General features: G+C 49.5%; 4 protein-coding genes across 4 annotated transcripts; 1 reads left to right on the plus strand and 3 right to left on the minus strand.

Annotated features, from left to right (window-relative positions):
• Positions 1 to 2363: 2363 nt before the first annotated feature.
• Positions 2364 to 3689, minus strand: EI90DRAFT_2939767 (P-loop containing nucleoside triphosphate hydrolase protein; the record flags this gene model as incomplete). Its single annotated transcript, XM_039055230.1, has 1 exon — positions 2364 to 3689. The coding sequence occupies one exon, from the start codon at positions 3687 to 3689 to the stop codon at positions 2364 to 2366; it is 1326 nt and encodes a 441-aa protein (XP_038910232.1).
• Positions 3690 to 5936: 2247 nt separating this feature from the next.
• EI90DRAFT_3158184 (uncharacterized protein) lies at positions 5937 to 7247 on the minus strand (the record flags this gene model as incomplete). The annotated part of the gene is made up of 2 exons (XM_039066164.1): positions 5937 to 7146; positions 7198 to 7247. The coding sequence occupies 2 exons, from the start codon at positions 7245 to 7247 to the stop codon at positions 5937 to 5939; spliced, it is 1260 nt and encodes a 419-aa protein (XP_038910233.1).
• A 3208-nt stretch (positions 7248 to 10455) lies between these two features.
• On the minus strand, positions 10456 to 11041 carry EI90DRAFT_3132217 (uncharacterized protein; the record flags this gene model as incomplete). Its single annotated transcript, XM_039064462.1, has 4 exons — positions 10456 to 10485; positions 10581 to 10700; positions 10754 to 10912; positions 10964 to 11041. The coding sequence occupies 4 exons, from the start codon at positions 11039 to 11041 to the stop codon at positions 10456 to 10458; spliced, it is 387 nt and encodes a 128-aa protein (XP_038910234.1).
• Positions 11042 to 16780: 5739 nt separating this feature from the next.
• Positions 16781 to 17779, plus strand: EI90DRAFT_3132219 (uncharacterized protein; the record flags this gene model as incomplete). The annotated part of the gene is made up of 5 exons (XM_039064463.1): positions 16781 to 16864; positions 16933 to 17086; positions 17159 to 17340; positions 17418 to 17498; positions 17567 to 17779. The coding sequence occupies 5 exons, from the start codon at positions 16781 to 16783 to the stop codon at positions 17777 to 17779; spliced, it is 714 nt and encodes a 237-aa protein (XP_038910235.1).
• Positions 17780 to 25404: the final 7625 nt, after the last annotated feature.

Below are 25404 nucleotides of genomic sequence, written 5' to 3' on the forward strand. Positions count from 1 at the left end.
CTCCCTCTATATATACCTGTAGATTAGAACCCTTTGTACCTCAGTTCTAATCTCAACTAAAAGTCCCTTTATGAGTGAATCCCAACCCCTTCCTACAAGATACCTCAGACACATGAAATAAAAGGACTAACTGAGACGTAATGGAGGCACAGCGCTCCCTCCAAGTCGCTGAGGCCATGTCCTTCTTAGAGCCTCTTGTACCACCCAGCAGACCTGGGCTTCCTGGAGAAGCTTTGGTCCACTACCGGAACTCTCAGATCCCCTAGTTGAACCCCACCTGCATTCAGACTCATGCACTTTACCCTTGTTCAGGGTTTTTGACACCTAGGGTCATTGGTGTTGACCAGAGGCAGCGGAGAGATTGGGAGGACTGGTGGAGGTCATAGGAGTCGTGTAGTGATAGGATGGAAGGAGGCGGAAGATCTGGGATATGACAGTTTTGATCTCTAGATGTTAGCCCTCTCTTTTCGAGGTGGTGTCACGTGTAAATGTTGAAGGTACAGTCTGTGTCAGAGACTGGATTCAGGACAAATGAAAACCTCTCTTTGTTCAGAGGGCTACAGCCTCAGTGACTCTACCAGGAGCACTGTGCCCAGTATCACATTGGTGCCCTAATTTATGGACTGAGGGGACTTCTAGAAGAGGGGGATTAACTCTAGTTGATTTGTTCACTAAGGTGTATGGTAACTACAAGTTATGTATTTATAGATACAGAGGGAGTCTAGATGGTGGGCCCATAAATGGCAGGGGCTGGATGGAGCTGACCTAACAGGGTCAAGGGTTAGCTGACTGAGTACTACTGATGACTTGGGTTACAGGGTTAATGGGTTATAACCCAGAAGTGGAATGGAGGGATCGGTCTGAAGGTGGACTTGCAGGGTAGGCAACTAAATGACCCAGTGGAGGTGGGGGTGTGCTTGCAGACATCAGAGCTGTCTGGAGTCCTTCAGGGTTCCATACTTAGGTTGGTGTAGGTAATATATTGAAATGGGTGGGTGGTGACCATTGGGGAAGTTGGAGGAGATTGCAGGATTCAGTGGCTCCAAGGTTGGAGATGAAGGAGCAGGGGCAGTCCAGGATGGCCAGAGGTGATGGAAGTGGATGGATATGAAATAAACAAGTAACCACTGCTCTACCATCCATTCCTTACAGTCCCATTAGTCTTGAGCAACAGATGTGCACAAGGTGCTTTGGTAAAAAACCCAGTAGAATTGCATGATGAGCGATTGAACCTTGCTAATGCCTTCATCATTACATAAGTAGTAAGGGGGTGGCCTTCAGGCCCCCTCTCCTGGTAGCCTCAGTTCCTTCATCACCAGGGACATGAGTAACATAACAGGTGCAGTGCTCTGTTCCAAGTTGCTGAAGCCGAGTCCCTTCAACACCCCTGGAACTCTGCTCCACCTCCAGTATGTCTCTGACACAGATGACCCAGAAGCTCAAGCTCCACACAACAACTTGACTGGGAAGTGTATGGACAGCCTTCCTGGTGGATCTGTGACAGCTATAGTGGATCTTTGGTCAACATGGTTGTGGGAGACTCTGTTCCTATAACATTACATCTCAGGCACTTGCTCAGGGCCAAGATATTCTGATGAAAACATAGGGTCTGTATAATAAATATGGAAGACTGTGGAACTGTACATTAATGATTGGGAGTAAGTCCAGTATTTTTGGAGTGTACACCTATGTCATGTAAATACTACATTATTTGAGATATGTATCATGGAACCATAGGACTAGCTGAGTAGCACAATTTCTCCACTTCTTGTCCATTCCATCATACCCCTTCTTCAGCCATGGGGCATAATACTTCTCCTCCTTAAGCCTGCTGTCCTTCAAATAATCTGCTATGCTGGTCATCATCTCTGTGTCACTAACAGTGAGCCAAACAATCTCAAAAACAATCCCTGCATATAAACATGGCTGACCAGGAACCTTGACACCATGTAGGGGTGCATCTGGGTTCAGAAGACATGTGTAGCAGTATCCAGTATCACCCTGGTTACAAAAATGTGCCTTTTTAAAAGCAAATGCCTCAGTCCCACCCCGTTTGTGTTTCACCCAGTGTTTACACTGATGTGTGTGATGGCTTCCATCCCTTGTCCCCTTTACAAGGCAGCACAGACAGAGATCCTTCAACTGAGGAAGGATTTTCTCCAATTTTTGAGGTATTTTCTTGATCTCAAGTGCTCTCTTCTGCTGCAGTTTAGAGTTGATATCCATGGATGTTGATGTGTGCTGGAGTGAAACATGTGTGAGTGGTGGGGAAACTGGATTGACTGAATTGAAATTAGGGATAGGAGAGTGTGGAGCAGAGGAGCGTCCTTCTGTACGTTCCTCCTCATCGAAATCTGCAAGTTTTAAGTGAGATAGCCATATGAAGGATATGCAAACTTACCCCAAGGCTCTGCCCAGAATTCCAAGTCCCCATCCTCATCCTCATCCTCATTCAGATGGAGCTTGGGGAAGCAAGCAGAACATGGTGCAACCCTCCTCTCCATGGTCCTCTGCAAGTCTGAGCAAGTGACTGGATTTCCATCCATGTGATGTGATTGGAAGTACCTGAGACACTCTCCTGATGCATGCAACATGAGTCCAATGGCCTTCTTTCCACTAAATGACTCCTCAGCTTGGGGAAATGGCTTCTTTGCTGCTGAGGGGAGGAGTGTGATGCATGAAGAAAATTCGCCATCCCTGCCTATCCTTCCAGAACTCTGCATGAATTCTGTCATGGACCATGGTGCCCCTACCATGATAGCAAAGCGAATTGAAGGATAGTCAAACCCATAAAATCCTGCCTTGTTAAGACAGATGAGAGCTGTTTGTCCTTCCCTCCACTTTCTAAAACCCTCCACCCTCTGCTCTACATCCACATCTCCAATAATGTAGGGGCACTGCAGGTGACCTGCCCACAGCCTGCAATCCTCATCACTCCCAAAGAACACTACTCCCCTCTCACCCTTACCAACATTCAAAAAGCTAGCAATTACCCTGATAAATTTGATGGTCACAGTAACCCACTTCTCCTGCCACTCATCAAATTTGTAAGCTGTCCTGGGTGGTGGATGACCCACTTTGCAATCCAGAACTTGATAGCAAATGTTGTGACGTTGGGTGGGAGACCTAATGACCTGCACAGTGTCTTGGGGCCTAAACTCTGCCTTGAGTACATTCCAGAAGGCATGCATGTATTGAGGAGGTAGGGTGGCAGAGCAGAATAAGATGGGACAGTTCTGAAGCTGCATAAGCTTGGTGATGCTACAGTCATAAGCATCCCTGAATGTGGAATCTTCCACCAACCCATGAGCCTCATCATACATGATGGCACCAAGCTTCCCAGAGTTGGCCAGATCATTGAGCCACCCAATACAAGCTTGTGAGGAGAATGACTCAATCGACAGTGTGATTACCCTCTCTGTGGGATTATGATTACCTGAGTGCCATTTGCCACAAGAAATGCCAATCCCATTGAACCTCCTTTTCATATCATTGTGAAGGACCTGGTAAGGGAGCACCATCACTGCTCTGGTTTCTGGTGGCCAACTTAAGATTGCAAGTTGGAAGGGAAGAGTTTTTCCAGAGCCAGTGCCAGAGATACTAACCAAATGGGTCTGCCGCTCCAATAGCTTCTTGTATACATGATACTGGGCTGGAGAGGTGAAGGTGGCATTCCTGTCCCTTAGCATGTGTTGCAGTCTGGACAGCGAGTCACTGTCATAATCATTGCTAAGGGTGTTGGCAAGAATCTCAGTGGGTGGGGTATCATGGGCTGAAATGGAATCATGAAGGGAGGTAGGGTTAGGGGGGGTGGGGTCAGGATGATTGGTGGAAGGATTCAAGAGTGTTTGTTCCTAGAATTATAGTGAATATAATGCTTGAATCAATGCAGAAACTGTCTCACCTGATGGTCTGGAGTTGAATCCACAGGGTCAGGATTTGGAAAGTACAGGTCCTGCATGTCATCCTCATCCTCATGTTGTTGCTGTTGCTGCTGCTGACTGCCTAGAATCTCCTGCCTAAAGACCTTGTCTGCTAACATGTCTTTAAGGGCCTGGATGAGGGAAGGGACAATCTTATTTGCCACAGAGTCATCAAATGCATTTGTGAGGAGAGTGATGAGGGTGTCAAGATCACTGGAACCAAGGTGTGAAGAATTGGCTGGGGGACTGCCACTCAATTCCCCTGTTGTGGTGGCTGGATTCAGAATCTGGTGAAGGGTGGCTACCTTTCCTTCCAGTCTGAGCCCCAGTACTTTTGCATGCCATAGACGAGCCATTGCCTGGAACAATGAAATGATCCTATCATTAATTCTCCCCACCTCTCCAGGCTCAAGTCCATAGATGGCCTCAGAAGTCGTTGTTGTCCTTCCAGCCATAGCATCCATCCCAGTTGTAATGTCCTCTTCTGGATCAATAATTCCCACCATAAGATGCCTCCCAATGGCAGCAGCGAGGTGGCGATAGGTGGACACATTAAGATTCACCTTCAAATATTCAAGGGTATATTCACCCATCACCCTACTTAGGTCAGGGGTAGTTGCAGCTTTTCCATTGCGCTGATAGAAGAGGTTGTAGTGGAGAACCCTGGATGCATCAGCTCCCCAAAGATATGTTCCCAATACTTCTTCTGTTTGCCTGATGAATAGGAGGTATTTGAGAAGCAAATCACTCAATGCAGAGTGAGGGAAGCGGGGGATAAGCTTTTCCTTTCCAGAGGCTGAGTTTGTCTATGAACAATTGATTGAGAAGGTGGGTGAAACACAGAGAAACAAGCATTCTATACCTTATTATAATTGAGGATAGTGGCAAGTCCACCTGACATGGCAAAGAGGCCTCTGTGTGTGTTCTGCATGTTACGAAACAACAAGCTGAGAATCTCTGTGCCTCTAGCAGGTTGTCCACATCCCAGGTGGAGTAGGAAGAGAATGCACTCATTGAGCTTTTGTGCCTTTTCCATCCATTGTTTCACCATCACCTTATTCCACTCTACTTGCCCCTCAACTATCCTCACAACATACTGGGGATTCTGGAGTAGGTGGGCAATGGAGTGAAAGCGGTAGGACTGAAGGATTGGGGTAGAGAGGAAAGAATAGGAAGGGATCTTATTCTCCAAGTCATCAACAATTGCAGAAAAAGGGAAATGGAGATTTGTATCAATGCCACTTGTGAGGTAACTGAAGAGTGACTTGGCCTTCTCCATGACTTGACAGTATGCTTTTGGAATGTCAGCCAGAGATACATACAGGCCCTTCACTCTGATTCCCTTGTGATCAGGGTCCCAGGTAGTTGAAGGTGGGTGCCTCTCATTAAGTGCCACACTACTGCAGTATTTGTTCATGGCTTGGATGGTGTCAAAGGGGGTTGGTTCACCTTCCTGGAGCCATTGATGACAAAATTCCTTACACACTCTAATGTGGAGATATCAGATGGGGTAGCAGAAGAATTGAGAAGGGACACACTCAAAGTCTGTATTTGTATCCTCATTAGCCTTCCTCCTGATCTCCTTCACAGCCACCAGGCGCATCATGCGTACCAACCCAGACATTTTGGAAGCAATATCACCACAGGAATGGAACCCTCCCCCATTGGGGTTAAGGTTTATCAGGATCAAACCCATTCGGATGGGATCCTTTGTGGCATTGTGAGTATCACCATCATCTTGAGGGAAGAAGAGGGATACAAGCAGAGAATGGATGAGATCATCCCACACATTATCTGAGCATGACTCAGGATTGTCAAGAGCATACTGGATTTTGGATGCACACAGCCTTTGATGGGGGGTGAATGTGACTAGAATGGGAGGTGTGTTAAGGGAAAGATAGCGAAGAACAAAACAGACTAGCTTCAACACAAAGGCTTGATTCCTTTGCATAGTTGTTTCATTCTGGGGGTATGCAAATGGCCTATGATTTATATCACTATATTGGGGGACTGTTAGATTAGATGACACAGAAAGGCAATGTAGACTTGCCCCTCAGGTGTATTGATCCATCTTAAAAGTAATGGGGCCATTTCCTCCACCACCTCCCTTATCCCATTAATGTAGGCTGTGAGCTTGTCCTTAAGTGGAAGAAGTGCTGAGTTCCTTTGGCTGGGAGTCTCCACCATTCCACACAACTCCTTATAGTTTTTCCCCTTTATAATCCTGAGCCATCCATACTCCCTCAAGAAGCCATTAACATGGACAGAATCACAAGGTGCTCGGATTGTTCCATCATCCCATCCAGACTCATCATGAGCCTTGATCATGTCCAATGCTGACCTATGCTCATAACCTGGGGCCAGCATGGAATAATTTGAATCCACTGCCCAGACTTGATACACTGGCCTAGCTGAGAAGATAAGCTGCACTTGGGCTTGTAGGGTGTTCTCCTGGGCCAAAAAACCTTTGTGCACTCGTCGAATATGTCGATGGATGGTTTCATGGGAGATAGAAGCATAGCCACACCCTGGGACACCACACATGAAGCCAGGCCTGATGGGAAGTGATGCAACTGGGATTGCTTTTGATGTGGGTGGCATAACATCTTGTGGGACTTGACATTTATTAAGAATTGTGTCCAAGTTGGTAGGGACTTGGGATCTACCACCATGAGACTGGGTGATGTGGTTCTCCAGAGACTGGCGTGGTACACCACATTGACATCCTTCACACACAATGAGACGATGTGTGGGATCAATCCCAATCTGCAGGGGACAGAGTTCCTCGATGAACATAAGCTGTTGTGGAGGAAAGTGAATTTCCTCTTGATGTGGGGAAGATGGTAGATAGTCAGGATCCTCATTGTCATCTTGATCCTCAGAATCCTCAGGTTGTGGCCTAACCTCAGGAATAGAGGGAGCTAAAGTTGCAGTAGGGGTACTGGAAATGGCCACAGCATGAGGGTTAGAAGAGGGCTCTCCTTGCAGAGGCCTGGTGGGGATGAGGTTGGACTCATTCCCTCCTTTTACATGCTTGTGACGACGAAAATTGGCAGGGTCATGGTCAAAATAGTGGCATCCAGGCGTAGGGCAGTGGAAACTGCCATCCTCCTGGCGAGTTAGTTGAATGTCACCGATAGTAAGCTTGGCTTGGTGCACAATTCGCACATGAGACCTTCTTGCATTATCATCAAGAAAGTCCTGGTCACACTGTCCACATTTGCTGAAGGGCAATTCAAAATCAGATGCCACCTGGTGATGCAATGAACCTTACATTTTATCTCCCTTAATGACCCTGGAAGTGGACTTGTTGAGTGCAGGCATTGCTGAAAAGAGCTAATGTTAAACTTGATGGGAGTGAAAGTGGCAAAGGCTGTAAGGGTGTAAGAGTAAGCTAAAAATTGCCAGCACAAGTAAAAGGAGCATATCATCCCTACCAAGTTTGTTGAGCTGCCTGGGTTGTGTGGTGGAAAGCAGTTGGTGAGTAAAAAGTGCGCAGTTGGTGATGATTTGCTTCCGACACCGGAATTCTCCCTTTCTTCCCACAGCGGCTGTGAGGGCAATTCCAGCTGGAATTGCGGTTGAGTGTTTCATTCCGACAGCGTTTGTTTGCTGTGCCAGTACAATACCAACATGTTGCAGCTTCAAAGTTTCAATCCCTTGTTCTGATTACTTCATTTCCGAATCATTGTTTCTTCCGACTTTTAATACATTTCCATTTTTTCCGCGCTTACAACGGACGCAACAGCGCGGTCAAAAAAAAAACACACACAAAACTAAGTGGCAGAATTGTCAATGGGCCGGCAACCCGAATAAAAAGTTGTTGTCCAAAAAGGGGTTGACATAGTAAGTGAAGATGGAGGACGATCGACTGGACATGTTGGCATGAGGAAGAGGGACAGGAAGTTAGGCAGCTGTCGTTATGTGGGTGAACGAATCCACGAAGCAGATTTTGTGACTGATGATGCGCGAAGGTTGGGCGATCGAACTGTAATACAAAGGGATTGGTGAGGACAGACTATCTGATAGTAGTGTCATTAGCTTGGCGGTTCATCGAATATGGATTAGGATAGGGAATCGGAAGGGCAAACCAAGAAGACCGTCGGACGGTGGGTAGACGTGTCGAATCAGGAGAGGAAGCGACGGTGTGAACGAAAGATCGTTATAAGCGTGTTAAGATAGCAGTTATGAGGGTTGAAGCAATGAACGCGATGAAAAATTAGGGCTGAGATCGCGTCATGAGGGTAAAGGCAAATAATCGTCGATAAGAGCAGCTCTGACTCATATTTTGATGTGACGTTCACAGGCCCGCCTGAGGGCGTCTCTGCTAAGTAACTGAAACGGTTGGCACCACATGAAATGTTCCTCGAAGTACCGGTGGGGGGGTTGCGAGATCTCGGAGGGGGACGAGTACGTCAGTTCGCTGCCTGGAATTATCGGGCCCTGCGAATGGCGCATACAGGGCATGTGCCTAATTGCACGTCAGAGGCTACTTAGAGCGACCCATTCAGCCGAATGGGAGGTTCAGGACCGGGCTCTGAAGAGCCCGCCTCAATGCGCGCAGGGTGTTTACAGACGGCAGGCATGCCTTTGCGTCCATTCCCGGCCTGGTGGTGTGCGGATGAGTGCGTGGGTACTCGTCATTTGAACGTGGCGATCTGAGAGGGGATTTCTCTGGGTAATTAGGTAGCTCCAAGTGTCAGCCCTCTTAAATCATCCGTGAAATTCAAAGCGGAAAAATCATCGTGCCTTAGGCCCATCCAAATAATCGCTTATTACTTGGGAATAGGATGTCAGCGTTAGGAATGTGAGGTTGTAATAACTTCAAGTGAAATACCGGTACTTAACATGTGTAAGTTCGAGGTGAGCTTTCGAATTGCCCGATGAGTTGAAAGCAAACCTAAATCCACCCAAACATCAGCAAACTCCCCAAGTTGATTGAAATGATAGAAAGCAATTTAATCACTTCTATTTACATAATCATCATCTGTGTGATGAATCACCTCAAGCTATCATAAAAATTGTACTTTCCGTAATGGATATTCGATCATAGGTGATGGTGACCGTGCACGGGCCCTATTTTCAAGGGTCTGTCGTTGACAAGTGTGCTTTTAGTGGTGCGACAGAGCGATTCGAAAGTATCCAGAAGTCCGCTTCAAGTCATTGTCATTCATATCGGAATAGGACTCCCCTTCTGGGTTGAGCGTGCACCAACTTGTTTCCATGTGTCAGGGACCCCTTAGGCTACATCATTTCCCTCATCGCGATGCACTGGTGCCGCGGTGCCTATTGCCAGTACACAATTCCGCATTGCGGACACGGCTTTCGTCCGCTGATAACTGAACGAGCTCTGATTCTCCAATCCGTACCGAGTGTTATAAGTGCCAATCGACACCCATTGCTCCTTCCAGAACTACTGCGTCACCGTCAAACCTCCGTCGCTCATTGACTTCCGCGCATATTCATCCTGATTGACAGGAATAGTTGTGGACGGCTCGAGGTTGTGATGGACTCCTCTCGCGACATACCGACTGTTTGGCAGTGCTGGTCTTAAACGTCCCGCAGCGTGACATAGGAGGGATCATCCTCGAGCGGTCTTAGCGAGGGCGTCATGGGCAGTGCAATCATGTGGAATGTTAGAATCCTTCTCCGACTTTCCTTCATCCGAATATCCATCAGAACTCAAGGCATGGCTCACAAACCGAAAGAGCGGCCGTTTGAAGCCGTCGTGGTCGTGGCCAATGAAGGTGATTTGCCGAAAGCAAAAAGAGTTTCCACAGCAAAGATGAACTGTTGGGGAAAATCGCGCTATCGTGATGAAGTCCGGGTACGAATCTTTATGCTAATGATAGGAGGGAAGTGTTAGAGTAAGGAAAAAGACAATCTCAAGGCTTACCTCAAGGTGGTGGCCAGGAATCTCAACATCGTCATACTTTAGATGCTGCAACTCAACGAGCCGAGAGGTCGGATCCACCGGAGGGCTTCGGGGTGGAATTCATAGCCGTCGCGCCAAATTTGTAAACGCTCGGCATTTGTTTGCTCTTAGTCAGGTCCTCCTCAAAAGATTGCTAGGCCCGGAGTTGTCGGCAAGCTAGTGGAAAGGGAACTTGATATATACCTTTGTTGCTAGGGGAAGACTGGCGACAAGCCAAACTATGTTTGTTCCGCAGACATCCGGAACAAATCCGTACGCTGGACTGATTGCTGGACATGTTCTTGAGTGAGACCACCGAGGCAAAAGAATAGAAATTACTTACGTAGACACCTTCACTCGGCAATGCACTGATAAATCGATAGATCAGGAAACTCGGAGGGACCTCCTGGAGCCGACATATCCCACGGAGCTTGGGGAGCCCAAAAGGTCCTTACCCCCTCTCAAAGAACCAGGAGGCACGCTCTCTTGGGCCTCTTGAGCTCTGCGGCTCCTCTCCTTCTAACGGTGCAGCGCTGGCTCTCAGACTCCAGGATTCTCAGCGTTCTTGACTCTCGCGACTCATGTAATTAAAGGAAGAAAAATCGATTTTTATATAACTCAGACATATGATCCCTTTTGAGTTCTTGCCTATAGAGGTTGATGGAATATGAGTCAGTAGTTAGGTTAGTGAGTGTTGGCAATGTACACTACAGACCAAAACATGGCACAGCAAATATGCTTACATCGTCTTGTCTTTTTGATGAAAACTCGGCAATGTTGAATAGATGATGTTCATGTATTTCTGCAAAGCATTCAGCAGAAAATTCAACTAGATTAATAACACTCTCAAGTGCACAGTGAATCTAAACAAAGTGCATATCAGCAAACTGGTGTTATGAGTAAATGGATGAAGTACCACTGATAGGGCAAGGGCAATAAGCTTGTGATGTTCATTGAGGTTCTTGAAATCATCAAGACAAGTCTCCCCCAACTGATGAGAAATAAACTGCTGTTTGAAGGTGATGAACACCTTCAGCACAGTCAAAATGATCAGGTTTTCGAATGGACCATCTTTCTGTATGTAAGAAGTCAGTTAGCCATATTGACATTGGAGCAAAATCATAACTAAGCGGTGATTTTGCCAGATGTACCTGGACTTCTCCATTAGGTCTGTGACACTTTCGATGTGCTCTGAGTCATCCATCGCTGAAAAGTTATAGTATTCATTAACAGCTTGAACAGCAGCATTCCGGAATCTATTTCGGAAGTTGGACACAATTTTCACAAGGTGTATGAGGGGTTGAAACAGAGGATATTTACGACTTTATATACAACTAATTCAACATACTGTAGTAATCATCAGGGGCTCAACCATGAACTGGTCACTTTGCAGGTTCAGATTTTGGGCAGATCTTGCAAGAGCTTCTTGTGCAAAGCGTTGGTGAATCAACACATCTTCTGTTGGAAGTCAAGCTTGAATCTTGTATTTATGGTTATTTAGATCAGGTTAATAGACTGAGCGGTCTACTTCCATAATCTCCCCTTGCTGGCATAACCTCGTTTTCAACAGGTTATGAGCCCAGCCGGCTCATTGAAGTATCAGTGAAACTCCACTTGACCCTTGTGGCACCTTAGCTGATTTCTAATTGGCTATCCGGAAGTCCTCTGGCTGAGGCACCTCTCACATCCATGAAGTAGGCAACCCCATTAGAGTCCTCAGATGAGGCACACCCCCTATGAGAGCCCTCAGATGAGGCACACACACAATTGAGAGTCCTTGGATGAGGCAGGTACCCAGAAAGCCCTTGGATGAGGCATGCAACATTCTTAGGGTCCTTGGATTAGGAACCCATCCCCCAAGCCCTCAGTGGAGGCACTTTCACTGTCACTGTCACTGTCACCATCACTATCGCTATCACTGTTGCCATTGGTTTTTTCCCAATATTGTCAGATCTTCCCCGGATCAGAGGGTGATATCTGCTTGCTCACATATAATAGTCCCTTTCACTGCTACCCATCATTCCCCCTTCCCTCACCTTGCCTACAGTTACATTTGACAAAGTTGATGATATAATAACTACCCCGGTTGGGCCATGTACATGGAGGCCCACTTGACCAAGCAAGATTTGTGGGATATCGTATCTGGGCACAGTCAGAAGCCAACTGGTAGTCCAAATTCGAGGACTGTTCTGGCTTGGGAGAAGAAGCACCACTTAGCTGTGGCAGAAATCCTTCTAAATGTGTCCACCAAATATATGGTGCACTGTGATAATGTGGACACACCAGGGACGTGGAACAAGCTCAAGTTAATGTTCCAGTCTGAAGGCCGTAGCACTATCTCTTCTCTCCATTGTCAATCTAACTCTATGATATACAAACCCGATTTGACAATGTGCCAATGGATCACAAAGGTCGAAGATTTGGCCCGATGTTTAGCAACAATTGGTTCACCCATGATCCCTGTCAATGTCATCAATACCCTGACCCGTCAACTCCCTGAGGCTTATGCCCCACTCATTGTTCATTTTGACACTGAACTTCAAGGCTCTGGTCCAACATCAAATTCCGATCCCGTTCAATATGTCATCATGTGACTCCTGAATGAGGAAACCAGACAGACAGAATATCAGACATGGGATGGGCCAGCTGCATTTGTTGCTTGCACAAAGGAACCACAGAAGGGTGCTGCAAACTGTTTCAACTGTGGCAAGCCAGGTCATTTCAAGATGGATTGTAACCTGAGCCCCCATGAAGTTTGTCTCCAAGGTGAGTGCTAGAACAGGCCAATTGGGCAGCTGGAGAGGAAGCGGCTTTGGCTGGTAATTCAGAACCCAAGTCGAGTTCAAAGGTTGAAATGCTCTAATTGTTTTTCCACTTCATTTTGTCATTGTTACATGTTTCTTCGCTTGAGAGGGTGTGTTGGAAGTCAAGCTCAAATCTCGTATTTACAGTTATTTACATCAGGTTAATAGACTGAGCAGTCTACTTCCATAATCTCCCCTCGCTGGCATAACCTTGTTTTCAACATCTTCACTATGTGCTCCATTCAGGCTATTCTCCCCAAGAGTCCAGGTGTTAGAACTGGGCAAGGGCAGACGATTCCAGAGGGGAACCGGAGACTTAGCAAGGAGGGACCTTGGCCTCAGCGACTCAAGCGGAGCGCTGTGCCATTGCTGTTTGTCCATTTGGTCCTTAATTTCATAGGTGGCAAGCAGGAAGTCTCTAGGGGGCATTTCAGGTCGATTTTAGATTAAGGGCCTAAAACGACTATGTACAAGCGCCGGTATATAATGGAGAGGGCGAAAGCACAAGGGAAACAAAGGGGGTCTGAATCGGAATGAAGGTGTCTGAACGGGAACAAAGGGATGATGGAAGCAGAGCAGTACCGAAGGTCATAGGTCAGAACCTGTGGTACATCCAAAAGGAGATAGGGAGGGCAAAGCCCAGAGGGGCAGGAGGATGAGGGGAAGTGGGGATGATGACTAACTGGCTAGAATAGAGAGAAGCAGCAGTCCAAATAAGGATGAGGGGGAAACGTGAAAGATACATTACAGACAGTGAAAGTGCTGAGTATGATCCCCGGAGCTTGGGGGTTATGGAGCTTGTGGAGGTTATGGAGGCAGGGTTGAAAGTCCGAGGAATATTGGCAATGGTGTTTACGTAGTATGAGGTCACCAATGCAATGGACTTAAGCTGAGGTGGAGTCAAAGTCCGAGGTTGGAACTATGATGGAATCTCGGAGTGAAGGTACAAGCAGTGTCCGAGTACAGGGTACGGGACAGCGGTGGAAGGTTGTAACTTGGCGGAGGTTCAGCAGGAGAGGGTCAGAGGGAAGAGAGAGAAGAGAGGAGCGGGGTGAGGAGTGGAGGAGAGGAAAGGTGTCAGGTCCGAAGGTGAGTATCGGAGCAGACGGGAGAGGGGTAGGAGAATGACGGAAGGGTGGAGGTGTCATGAGGAGTAAGCAGAGGAGTAAGAAGAGGAGTAGGAGGAGGGTGGCAAGAGGAGTGGTGTTCAGTCCGAGGTGAGTATCGGAGTGGACGAGGATAAGGTAGGAGAAGGACAGAAGGGTGGAGGTGGCATAAGGGGTGAGGGGAGGTGTGGTGTCAGGTCTGAAGGTGAATATCGGAACAGACGGCGGTAGGGTAGGACTCTGGAGGTGGCGAAGATGGGGGTTCCGGGAGTTGGTTTGGGATCGGGTATGTATGGATATGACACCAGGGATTCAAGCTGAAGGAAAACTGGGCATGAATAATTGAGGACTGTATCAGGGCACACACCCTGACTAGCCTGGACCTGGACCTGCATGCATGCTCTGCCCCGCATGCTCTGTGTGCTGCATGCTGCATGCCCCGCATGCTCTGGGCCCAGTTCCCACTTCTCATGTGACTTCTGGGTATCCCTGGAAGTTTTCGCCATATTGGGCCACTGTGGGAAAGTGAGAAGTTAACCTTCTTCTCACTTTCTTACCCACAGTAGGCAAGTGTATCTTACTTGCCTTCTATCTTATACCACTTCCTCACCCACAGCAGTTATGCCCTGAGATGGGCTGTGTTTACAGGGTAGGCTGTGGGCCATAGAGAGGGGTCATGGGGACCTGGGGTCTGTCCCCTGACAGCAGAAGAAGGTTTCAACCTTTGCCCCTGCCCACCTAGGATGTCCCACATGGGCTGCCAGAGCCCAGACTGAGTTGGAGCTGGGCATGGGCCGAGCCTGCGATTTTTGAGTGGCAGCTGTGCCACATCATCATTTCCCCCAGACCATTACACACTCATTACCTGTGACACAACCACACCCACATTCCCTATCCTGGGCCCTTGCAACGCTGTCCCACAGATTGTGCTCCAATCTGTGAGGTTGAGTTGAGGGTCATTGTAAGGGATTAACCTTACTTCACTATAATTCTGATTATAGTGATATTTATATTATGTTGCATCGCTATAATTCCCATTATAGTGATGTGGTTATTTCTTTATTTATTTGTGCCGAGATATGTAATTTACATATATATACCTCGGAGTAGTTGTAAAGGCCCAGTAGCCTTTACCTCTACCCCATTGAATATACAGCTCATCAAGCTTATGTTTAGACAGACCTACTGAGGCCTGAGGCGAATGGGGGAACGGAACGTTACCGTCCCCAAAATAGTAAGCAACCTTTCAGTCATCCCACTGCTACCTGAACACCTCACTGAATGCACTAAGGAGACATAGCTGCCTGACTGCTGCCAAGGTACTGGCTGAAAGGCACTCTGGACACAGGGTCACCCACCCACTGCCAGCTTCGTAACCGCAGATGCAAGAACGATGACCTGCTAGAGACCACCCACCTGGCCCCCCAAGTTCCCTCACTGCTACCTGGACACCTGGCTGAATGCATGCAGGGACAAGATTGCCCTATTGCTATAACTGCGCTGACGAACTGGCCAAGGAGCATAGGGAACAAGGTTGCCTGAATGTGGCCAACCATGTAGCCACAGATGCCCAAGATAACCTGGATGAGACCACCTGCTCCCACTTTCACCTGTGACTGAGTCACGGGCACATGCAAGCACCTTTTTGGATTCACAATGGAGGATGAGCATGAGAGGGAATGGATGCCGCTGGAGAGGGTGCCCAGGATCCCTACTATGGCTGCTTAGGCATGCAGCATAGAGGGAGGGTTGTGTATCCCAGCCACATCACAGACCTGCTATGGCTCACGGACCCGACTCCCTGCAGTGCTGGGCACACAGGAGAGAGTTTAACATTTGGATTTCAATGGAGGATGGATATGAGAGGTGATGGATAAGAGCTGACCAAGGAGCCCAAGGTCCCCTGCTGTGGCCACTTAGGCATGTGGCACAGAGGGAGGGTGGCACCCAGCCCACATCATAGCAACCCTGCTGTCCATGCACCCGGACTCCCCAAGGTGCAAGATGCACTTGGAGGAGAGTTGTTTTTTAAACATGACCCCACATGGCCCGGTCCTAGGCCTGACTAACATTACTGCATACCCACTACCCACCCCGAAATTTTTTTCCTTTCCACATCTTCCCCATCTACCCCTGAAGAGGGGCCCAGCATCCTAGGCAACAGACCACCACACACAGAGGAGGGAGGAGGGGGGGTTTTTTGAGGTTTAGCCACTTTGGGGCGAAGTGGCATTAGAGGGAGGGTGGGGAGTGGGGTGTAGACCCTGCTGGATCCCCTGGGACTCTCCCACTATCGCTGCTACCTTGGCACTACCACACCCCCAACCCCACATACCGGGAGGAGTGCAGCCCAGAGGTCAGAGTGCAGGCATGCAGACAATGGCCCAGAGGTCAAGTGCTGCACCACCACCCTCCATACCCGAAGTGGGCACAGCCCTGAGGCTGGATGCGATCATGGAGAAGACATGACTGCAGCCAGGGGGCATCGTGGGATGACTGTCATATCCATACCAACTCTGCCTCACCTCCGCTCCACTCTGCCACCACTCCGGTCCACCTCCAGTCCATCCTCCCCTTGCACCTCCACTATACCCTCTGGTTCACCTCTGGTTCACCTCTGCCTCTGATCTCTGGTACCTTCTCTGGTACCTCTTATCCTCATCCATTTCTATCTACCCAATATTACTACGGACCTCCTAGGGCCTCCACCCACTCCACAAAGGTTTTCCCACTCTCTAGTAGCTGTTGCTAATTCCACCCTTCACCTACCCACTCCACAATGCTCGATAAGGCGATTCTCTCACGAGCTCACTGACCTGGCAAGTGGGTAAGTCCCCCTTGGGTTTTCCCCTTTGTTCCCATTTGTCTTCTATTATGTATATGAGTCCTGTACTGTAGTTGATGGCACCTCAGTGCAAAATCGACGACTGGACTCCCCCCAGAGTTTGTGCCCTCTTGTTCTGAAGTTAAGGACCAGACTCCTAAAGTGTTACCAAACATAGGCACAGCACTCCTCTCTGAGTCGCTGAGGCCATGGTCCTTCCGCCTGTTCTCTACCTCCAGCCTCCTTCCAGGGAAAGGTCCAGGAACACTGCCCTCCTCACCATGTATCTGACAGTATTTTGCATTGATTACATTCTTTTAAAACACTGACTATGTCCAGAGTAATTCGTACATGTTCACAGACTTGTGGCTTGGTTATAGATGCGACGCCGAGAGCAGGCACCAGTTTTGTTCGTCCTGTTTCAAACAGACGTGCTGGAGCTGAGTCTCCTAGTCTTACTTCTCAAACTGTTCCATCTACCACTAGCTCACGATCCTCATCCGAAAGACATTCACGTTCATGTTCCTTACGTTCATGACCTAGACATTCACGTTCCTGCTCTCGAGTTACAAATCATTCTTTTATAGGTTCCAATTTTGATCATGTTGTTGCCAGTAGCATGCACAACTCAGCCGTTTTTGTCAAGGCTGTTAATGAAGATGGGCTGGTTCCTCATGAACCCGTTCCTCTTGTTGACCTCAACCTCCCTATCCCACCAATTCCTAATCTTGTTGGAGACGACGACGAAGTTGAGCAAGTCCCTGTTCCGGTACTCACCCAGTTAGCACAGGCAATAACCAGCCTTGCTCACTCCACCGCCCATCCCACTCCAATCCCTGCTCCCAGAAACGCTCTTGTACAATGTCCGAGAACCCAACCAGTTTGATGGGGTTGATCCTTGCAAACTCCACACCTTCTTGGTCCAGTGTGAGTTGAACTTTCAGGACTGCCCCCTGGCTTTTGTGAGTGACTGGTTGAAGATTATCTACACGCAGTCATTCCTGATGGGGATGGCACTTGATCGCTTCAAACCAGATCTTCTGGAAGGGCTGCCTGAGGGCGCTCGACCTTTGTGGATGGATAATTTTCAGGAATTCATTTTAGAGCTTAAGGAGAACTTCAGTCCCCATGATCCAATGGGCGATGCTGAAGACGAGATCCTCCAGTTGAGTATGAAAGACGGACATCACATCAATAGGTACTGTTAGAACGTGGCGGATTCGGACGACTCCAGAATGGAATCAGAGACTTAGCGTGGAAGGACCTCGGCCTCAGCGACTCAGGCAGAGTGCTGTGCCATTGCTGGTTGTCCTAGGGGTCCCTAATTTCGGATCTAGCAGAGGGAAAGTCTCTTGGGGGAATTCATGTCGATTTCGGACTGAGGTTACAAGTTACTAGGTACATTGTATATAAAGAGGGGTCCGGAATCAAAAGGAACAAGGGTAGGACAAAAGGAGACAAAGGGAGATGGAAAGAGGAACAACACTGAGGGTCAAGGGTTTGACTCAATGGTGTTTCCCAAAGGAGGAGTGAAGGGCCAAGGCCCAAGGAGGAAGGAAGGAGGTTGGGAGTGGGGAATGGCTAGCTGACTGAATAGAAAGGAAGCAGCAGCCCAAATAGGAATGAGGGAGAATAGCGGGATTGAATGGAGCAATGCAATAGTTGCAAGGTCCGACATAAGTCCGGAAAGTCCGAACTCGGAAGTTAAACTCCGGAATATTGGCAAACATAATTAAATGGAATGAGCTAACCAATACAATGGGTATAAGCGGAGGTGGGGTCAAAGTCCGAGGTCGGAACTAAGACCGGAGGTTCCGGAGACAGAGACGCGAACGGGATTCCGGAGTGGAGGCCCGGAGTCGGGAGCATAGGTTTTGCGTACTCGTCTGGAAGGTGTTGAGGTTGGGGTCGGACCCGGAATGTTCTGGAGTCGGACCGAAGGTGGTGTCCGAGCTGGAGGTGGGATAACCTCTTGGGAGTCGGCAAGGGGAAGGTGACGGAAGGGAAGTAGGGCTCCAGAAGTCGGAGTTCGGAGTTCCAGGAGCCCGGAGCGGAGGTCAGGATTGTATGGATATGACAGGTACATTGTCGAGTTTAATCGATATGCTATGCAGTTGCATGGTTATGGTGAGCCTGCACTTCGTTGGTTCTTTTACGACAGACTGCCAGAGCGTCTCAAGGACGATTTCTCACATGTTGCTGAGCCTACTTCACTTTCTGCCCTCTGAAACCTCGTGCAGACATTTGACCCGCGATATTGGACATGTAAGGCTGAAGCTGGATGACATGTTAGACCTCTGCCCTCCTTTGCCACTACCTTTGACAAGGCTGCTGCCTCCCAAACAGCAAGTACTTCCTTCCACCCTTCTTCTACTCCTTCTCCACTGTGGTTGCGAAGCCTCCTAAAGACCAAAGTCTGAAGGATGCCCCACGGCCAAACCGGACCTCTCTTCAAAACTCGGTGAAAATGGCAAGCTAATGCCAGAAGAGCGTAAGTGCCATTTTGATGGGAATTGTCAGAGACCAGATCGAGATGAAGGAATGTCTCCATGGTGGAGGGCTTCGGCCTCAGCGACTTATGCCAGGAGCACTGTGCCAAGTAACACGTCCGTGCCCTAACTTACTAACTGGCAACCAGAACTAAAGGGGGTAAACTCTAGTCGATTTTATTACTGAGGTGTAACCTATGTACAAGTTGAGTATATATAGTTACAACGAGGGTGGGCCTGTAAATGGTGGGGCCGAGTGGAGTGGAGCTAATGGAGTTAAACATTAGCCGATTGAATATTATCGACAAGTTGGGTTATGGGGTTAGCGGATTGGTAGGCAATAACCCAGAAATGGAAAGGAGGGATAGGCCTGAAGGTGGGCTTGCAGGGCAAGCGAGTGTATTGCCCAGCGGAGGCGGGAGTGTGCTAGCGGACATCGGAGCTGTCCGGAAGCCTTTGGGGCTCTGTACTTAGGGAGGCATAGGTAATAAATTGAAAAGAGGGGGTGGTGACCATCGAGGGATACCAAGAATACGGGAGCTCTGAGGTTAGTGAAGAAGGAGCGGAGGTAGTCCAGAGAGATCGGAGGTAGTGGAAGTTGATGGCTGTGGATGGATATGACAGGAATCTCTGTATGTTTTGTGGCTTGTCTGGCCATATGGTCAAGGACTGCCCGAAATCATCCTCTCGTGCTTCCAAGGCACGAATTGCCCAAACTGTGCACTCTACGGCTCCTCCTGTAGAGCCACAAAATTAGTTCGCGACTCTGTGGACTCAGCATGAACCTGGGGTTACATTACTCCCTCACATGCTATCAAAGAGGTTTGCTTAAGTGCCACCTCAATTTCCAAAACATCCACCCTCATCATTCCCGTTTCTTTTGCTCCTTTCTCTTCTTCTCTTGTCTGAAAATGGTCTATTTTCTCCTCCTCCTTCTCTCCCTTCTGTTGTTGATTCAGGAAAACTGTTTTCTCCAAATTGTCTACCTCCTTCATCTTCTGTTGCTCCAATTCCCCTGTCCTCACTTCCTCTTTCTCCTTTGCCTGTTACTTCTGTTCTCCCCAATAATAAAAACACCCCCAATGAGCAATACCAAGCTCTCGTTGATTCAGGATCATCAGATTGTTTCATTGACAAAAAGTTCATGACTAAGAACAACCTGTCGACCTATCCGGTTTTACCATTGTCTCTTGTCAGGGCACACACCCTGACTAGCCCGGAGCCGGAGCCAGACCTGGACCCGCATGTGCGCCTCCGCCCTGCATGCTCCGCACGCCGCATGCTCCGGGCCCGGTTCCTACCCTTCATGTGACTTCCGGGTATCCCCGGAAGTTTTCGCCATATTGGGGCCACTGTGGGAAAGTGAGAAGTTAACCTTCTTCTCACTTTCTTACCCACAGTAGGCAAGTGTAGCCTACTTTCTATTCATCTATACACTTTCTTACCCACAGTAGTGTTATGCCCTGAGATGGGCTGCTGTTACAGGTTAGCCCGTGGGCCATAGAGAGGGGTCATGGGGACCCAGGGTCCGTCCCCTGACAGCAGAAGAAGGTTTCAACCTTTGCCCCTGCCCACCTAGGATGTCCTGCATGGGCCGTGAGAGCCCGGACTGAGTCGGAGCTGGGCACAGGCTGAACCCGCAATTTTCGAGTGGCAGGCATGCCACATCATCACTTCCCCCGGACCATTGCACACTCATTACCCACGATACAACCACACTCCCATTCCCTATCCCAGCCCCTTGCAACGCTGTCCCACAGATTGTGTTCCAATCTGTGAGGTTGAGTTGAGGGTCATCCCACCACTTCCCAGACACCTTGCTGAACGCGCTAAGGAGACATAGCCACCCGACTGCTGCCGATGTACCGGCCAAAAGGCACTCTGGAAATGGGGTCACCCACCCGCTGCCAGCCTCGTAACTGCAGATGCAAGAACGATGACCTGCTAGAGACTACCCACCCGGCCCCCCACATTATCCCACCGCTACCTGGACACCTCGTTGAATGCGCTAGGGAGACAAAGCTGCCCGACTGCTGCCAACGAACTGGCCGAAAAGCACTCTGGAAAGGGGGTCACCCACCTGCTGCCAGCCTTGTAACCGCAGATGCCCAAGATAACCTGGATGAGACCACCCACCACCGCTTTCACTTGCGACTGAGAGTCACGCACCCACGCAAGCGCATTTTTTGGATTCATGATGGAGAATGAGCATGAGAGGGAATGGATGCCGCTGGTGAGGGTGCCCAGGATCCCTGCTATGGCCGCTTAGGCATGTGGCATAGAGGGAGGGTTGTGTATCCCAGCCGCATCACGGACCCGCTATGGCTCACAGACCTGACTCCCTGTGGTGCTGGGCACCCAGGAGAGAGTTTAACCTTAGGATTTCGATGGAGGATGGACATGAGAGGGGGAGGATAGGAGCTGACGAAGGAGCCCGAGGTCCCCTGCTGTGACTGCTTGGGAACATGGCACAGAGGGAGGGTGGTGCTCAGCCCACATTAAGTAACCCCACTGTCCATGCACCCAGACTCCCCAGTGCGCAAGATGCACTTGGGGGAGAGTTGTTTTTCACACGCGAACCCCACACTGCCCAGTCCCGGGCCCGACTATACTGCATACCTGCCACCCACCCCGAAAAAATTTTTCCCCTTTCCACATTCTCCCCATCCACCCCTGAGGAGGAGCCCAGCATCCCAGGCAACGGACCACCATGTGCAGAGGAGGGGGGAGGGGGGCCTTTTTGAGGTTTAGCCACTTGGGGTGAAGTGGCATTAGGGGGAGGGTGGGGAGTGGGGTGTAGACCCTGCTGGATCCCCTGGGACTCTCCCACTATTGCCGCTACCTCAGCGCTACCACACCCCCGACCCCGCATACCTGGAGGAGCGCAGCCCGGAGGTCAGAGTGCAGGCACGCAGACGATGGCCCAGAGGTCAAGTGCTGCACGACCACCCTCCATACCCGAAGCGGGTGCAGCCCCGAGGCCGGACGCAATCACAGGGATGACACGACTGCAGCTGGGGCATCATGGGATGAGGGATGCAGGCTGGAGGTCACCGAGTCACGAGCAGACAATGGAGGGTGCTGAGGGACCAGTGGGCAAGTCTTAGGGGAGTGCCACATATGTGGTGATGGATGACTACTTTAATTTTTTTTAACTTAACTTTATTTTTCGCTGCTTTTTTTTTAACTTAAAATAGTTTCACACTTCCATCCTTACATTATTCCCCACTCCCGCTTCTGCCTCCGCTTTATTTTGTTTTGTTTTTATTCTAACCACCTGAGGGATGGGCTGCCTGGGGACTAGGGCCACTTCGGGGCGAAGTGGCTTAGAGGGAGGGTGATGTCAGGGCACACACCCTGACTAGCCCGGACCTGGACCCGCATGTGCACCTCCGCCCTGCACGCTCTGCGTGCCGCATGCTCCGGGCCCGGTTCCTACCCTTCATGTGACTTCCGGGTATCCCCGGAAGTTTTCACCATATTGGGGCCACTGTGGGAAAGTGAGAAGTTAACCTTCTTCTCACTTTCTTACCCACAGTGTTACAGATACGGAGTCTCCAACGACCATATCCGTCGCATGGTCACGGACTTCTCCTCCCTATCGCTCCCCCTCTTTCTCTCTTTCATCCTCTATCCCAATACCCTACCCTCCTTATTCATTCTACCCTTTCCTCCCCCCCTCATGCAAAGCTTTCCCCATTGGGGTTTTGGTGCTGGCCGAGGTTACTTGTGTTTCGCGGGATTTCCCATGACCTTACCATTTGTAGATAGTCACGTGTCTTGTACAGAAACTGCCGAAGGCGGTTCCTGCTAACTAACAACTGCTCTACAACTGTCTTGTGTGTCGTCTTCTGTAACAACCCTCCCTGTGACTCAACTGAACCCGTGTGATTGTACAACTCTCAACATGTCTTATATGTCTGGTTATATCGAGTCCTCTAACGGCCCTCGCCGTGAGAACTTGAGGTCACGAGTCGAAGACTCTCGACATGTATTTCGTCCTATGGAATCTGTACCCTATGGGTCCTCATCACTCCGCTCTCCCCCAGTACTCGACACACGACGTCACTTCACGATCATAGAGATCGTGAACAATCTGAGGCCCACTTTCCCATGATGCCGGCACGTTCGCTACGCGAATGCCAAGTAGCTGCCCATCCACCGTCTGTTTCTTCCTTTGTCAGTCATCATGTTTCCCCACCAACGGTATGTTCCCTTTGGGAACGCCAAGTCACCGAAGGCCCTGTTAGTCAATCCTCATTGCACGCTTATGATATCAACCTGCTACCGGTATGTTCGCACTGCAAACGCCAAGTACCCGATGGCAGCTATACAAAGTTCTCACCCATCTCACAAGTCGTGACCTCGCACACGGTACGCTCCATTGAGGAGCGCCAAGTACCCGTGGCTGACCCGTCACCTACCATCAATCCCTTAATAGCTCACTACATCACCAATCGTGATTGATGGGAATTCGATCGTCCCCTCCCAGACAAGACTGGGACCACTCATCGATTACTTATCCCGTTATGGTACAGACTAGACATGACCTTCGTCTTCCCACTATAAGAACGGATCAAGGAATGGGGAATTTCCCCCATCCCCGTAACATTGGTGCCCCAACCCTGGTGCGAGAAACTCGCACCATGCCACCAAAGATGGTATCCCTGTTGGGAGATGAACCAGTCACCCCGGTCCAAGTGATGCATGAATTGTATCCTCCTTCCTGCCCCACGAGGATCAGTCAGTCGGACTGTAGATCCAACTCGAGAGATACCTCGCCAGTAGGCGAAGATGTGCATTCCTCGCCTGGCGCATTCCTAAGACAACAAGCTCTCAGGCAAGTCATTGAAGCTCTTGGAGAGTTTGAAGGTGGAATTTGAGGATTCGAATAACTACATGAAATGTATACGAAATTGGCACCATCTCGCTCCCGCTGATCTTGAGAAAGAGTCTGTTGGAGCCGGTCTCGAAGGAGAGCCTTTGAGATATCGACTAGGGACTGTCTGGCGGGTCGAGCTAACCAACCTGCTCATGAAAATTACCGAGTTCACCCAGCTAGCCACCAAGGCCAACTTAGCCGCAGGTGATTTCGTAGTGGATCCCCAAGGCAACCTCGCCCTGATATTCACCATAAGAGGATGGTCATCGCCCAAGGAGTTCAGCATTGCTTGGAACTTCCTAGACCAACGTTTCAACTCCTTCGGAAAACATTTCGACGCCATCAAGAAAGCTGCTCGTCCTTCATGTAAATTTGATGAGTCGTGCATGAGTGGACTCAGATTGGCGAATGTCTTGCCCACCAAGTTTACGGATCCTGGGCAAGTCGAGGAGGCGTGGTTGACCGAAATGCGACCCACTCATCAACCTGAAGCCCTCCCATCGGGATGGACCACTTTTGAGGATCTCATATCTCCCACTGAAGAGACCACTTTCATTCGTAAACGCACCCTACCGTCCAGGGCCTTCCTGGTGCCCAGTCCAAGTATTAATGTCGCTGCAGGGATGCTGCCCAGAGACGAACCCTCGAGGCCATTTGTCACGATTCGTCGAGAGACCAACGCCTTCGAGAACCCCAAGGAAAATGTGGGTTACACAGAATTTGTGAGAGGTTTGAAGGTCGGAAGGAAGACAGAGCTGGGACCTGTCGAGGATAGACTCAATCCTGACAATCGTGGACCCGAACCCCCTCGTGTTCCTCTCCATCCGGTAAATGAAGGACCCATTGGATCCGGAGATCCAGATCATGATCCAAGACAACCGCCTCTCGACCCCTGGCAGCTGCCACCACGAGGTACGGGTCCACCACCCACATCAGGACCACCGCCTCCACCTGGACCACCTCCTCCGCCTGGTGGGGCTCCATACCTGGGGTACATTCTACCTGTCAGATACGCTGGGGCACCGCCCCCTCCCCTGCCTCCTGGACCTGGAGCGTTGGCAGCGCCTCAGCAGAATCCTGGATACAGACCTCCTCTCGACTGTACGCAACCTTATGTGGATCGTAAATATACAACGTCAGACTTCCCGGAGTTTGATGGTTCGATCGACAGCTATATAACGTGGTGCAGCCTATGTCGGAACCTGGCCAGGCACTCACCTGCTTTCACCCAACAAATGACCCACGTACTTCCTGATCGTTTCAAGGGTGCTCTGGCAGACTGGTGGTCGACTGTACCGGTCGCCGACAAGTTGTATTTTACCACCAACTGGGAAGATTTACACGGATATGTGCTACATTTCTTCCTAATGCCTGCCTTCCTCGACAAGATTCAAGATCGATTCCACGCTTGCAGATACTGTAAGGGTGAGAGGTACTCTAAGGAGTCCCCACACGACTTCGT

Source organism: Cantharellus anzutake, assembly GCF_015039405.1.
Source record: "Cantharellus anzutake strain C23 chromosome Unknown EI90scaffold_85, whole genome shotgun sequence".
Lineage (NCBI taxonomy): Eukaryota > Fungi > Basidiomycota > Agaricomycetes > Cantharellales > Hydnaceae > Cantharellus > Cantharellus anzutake.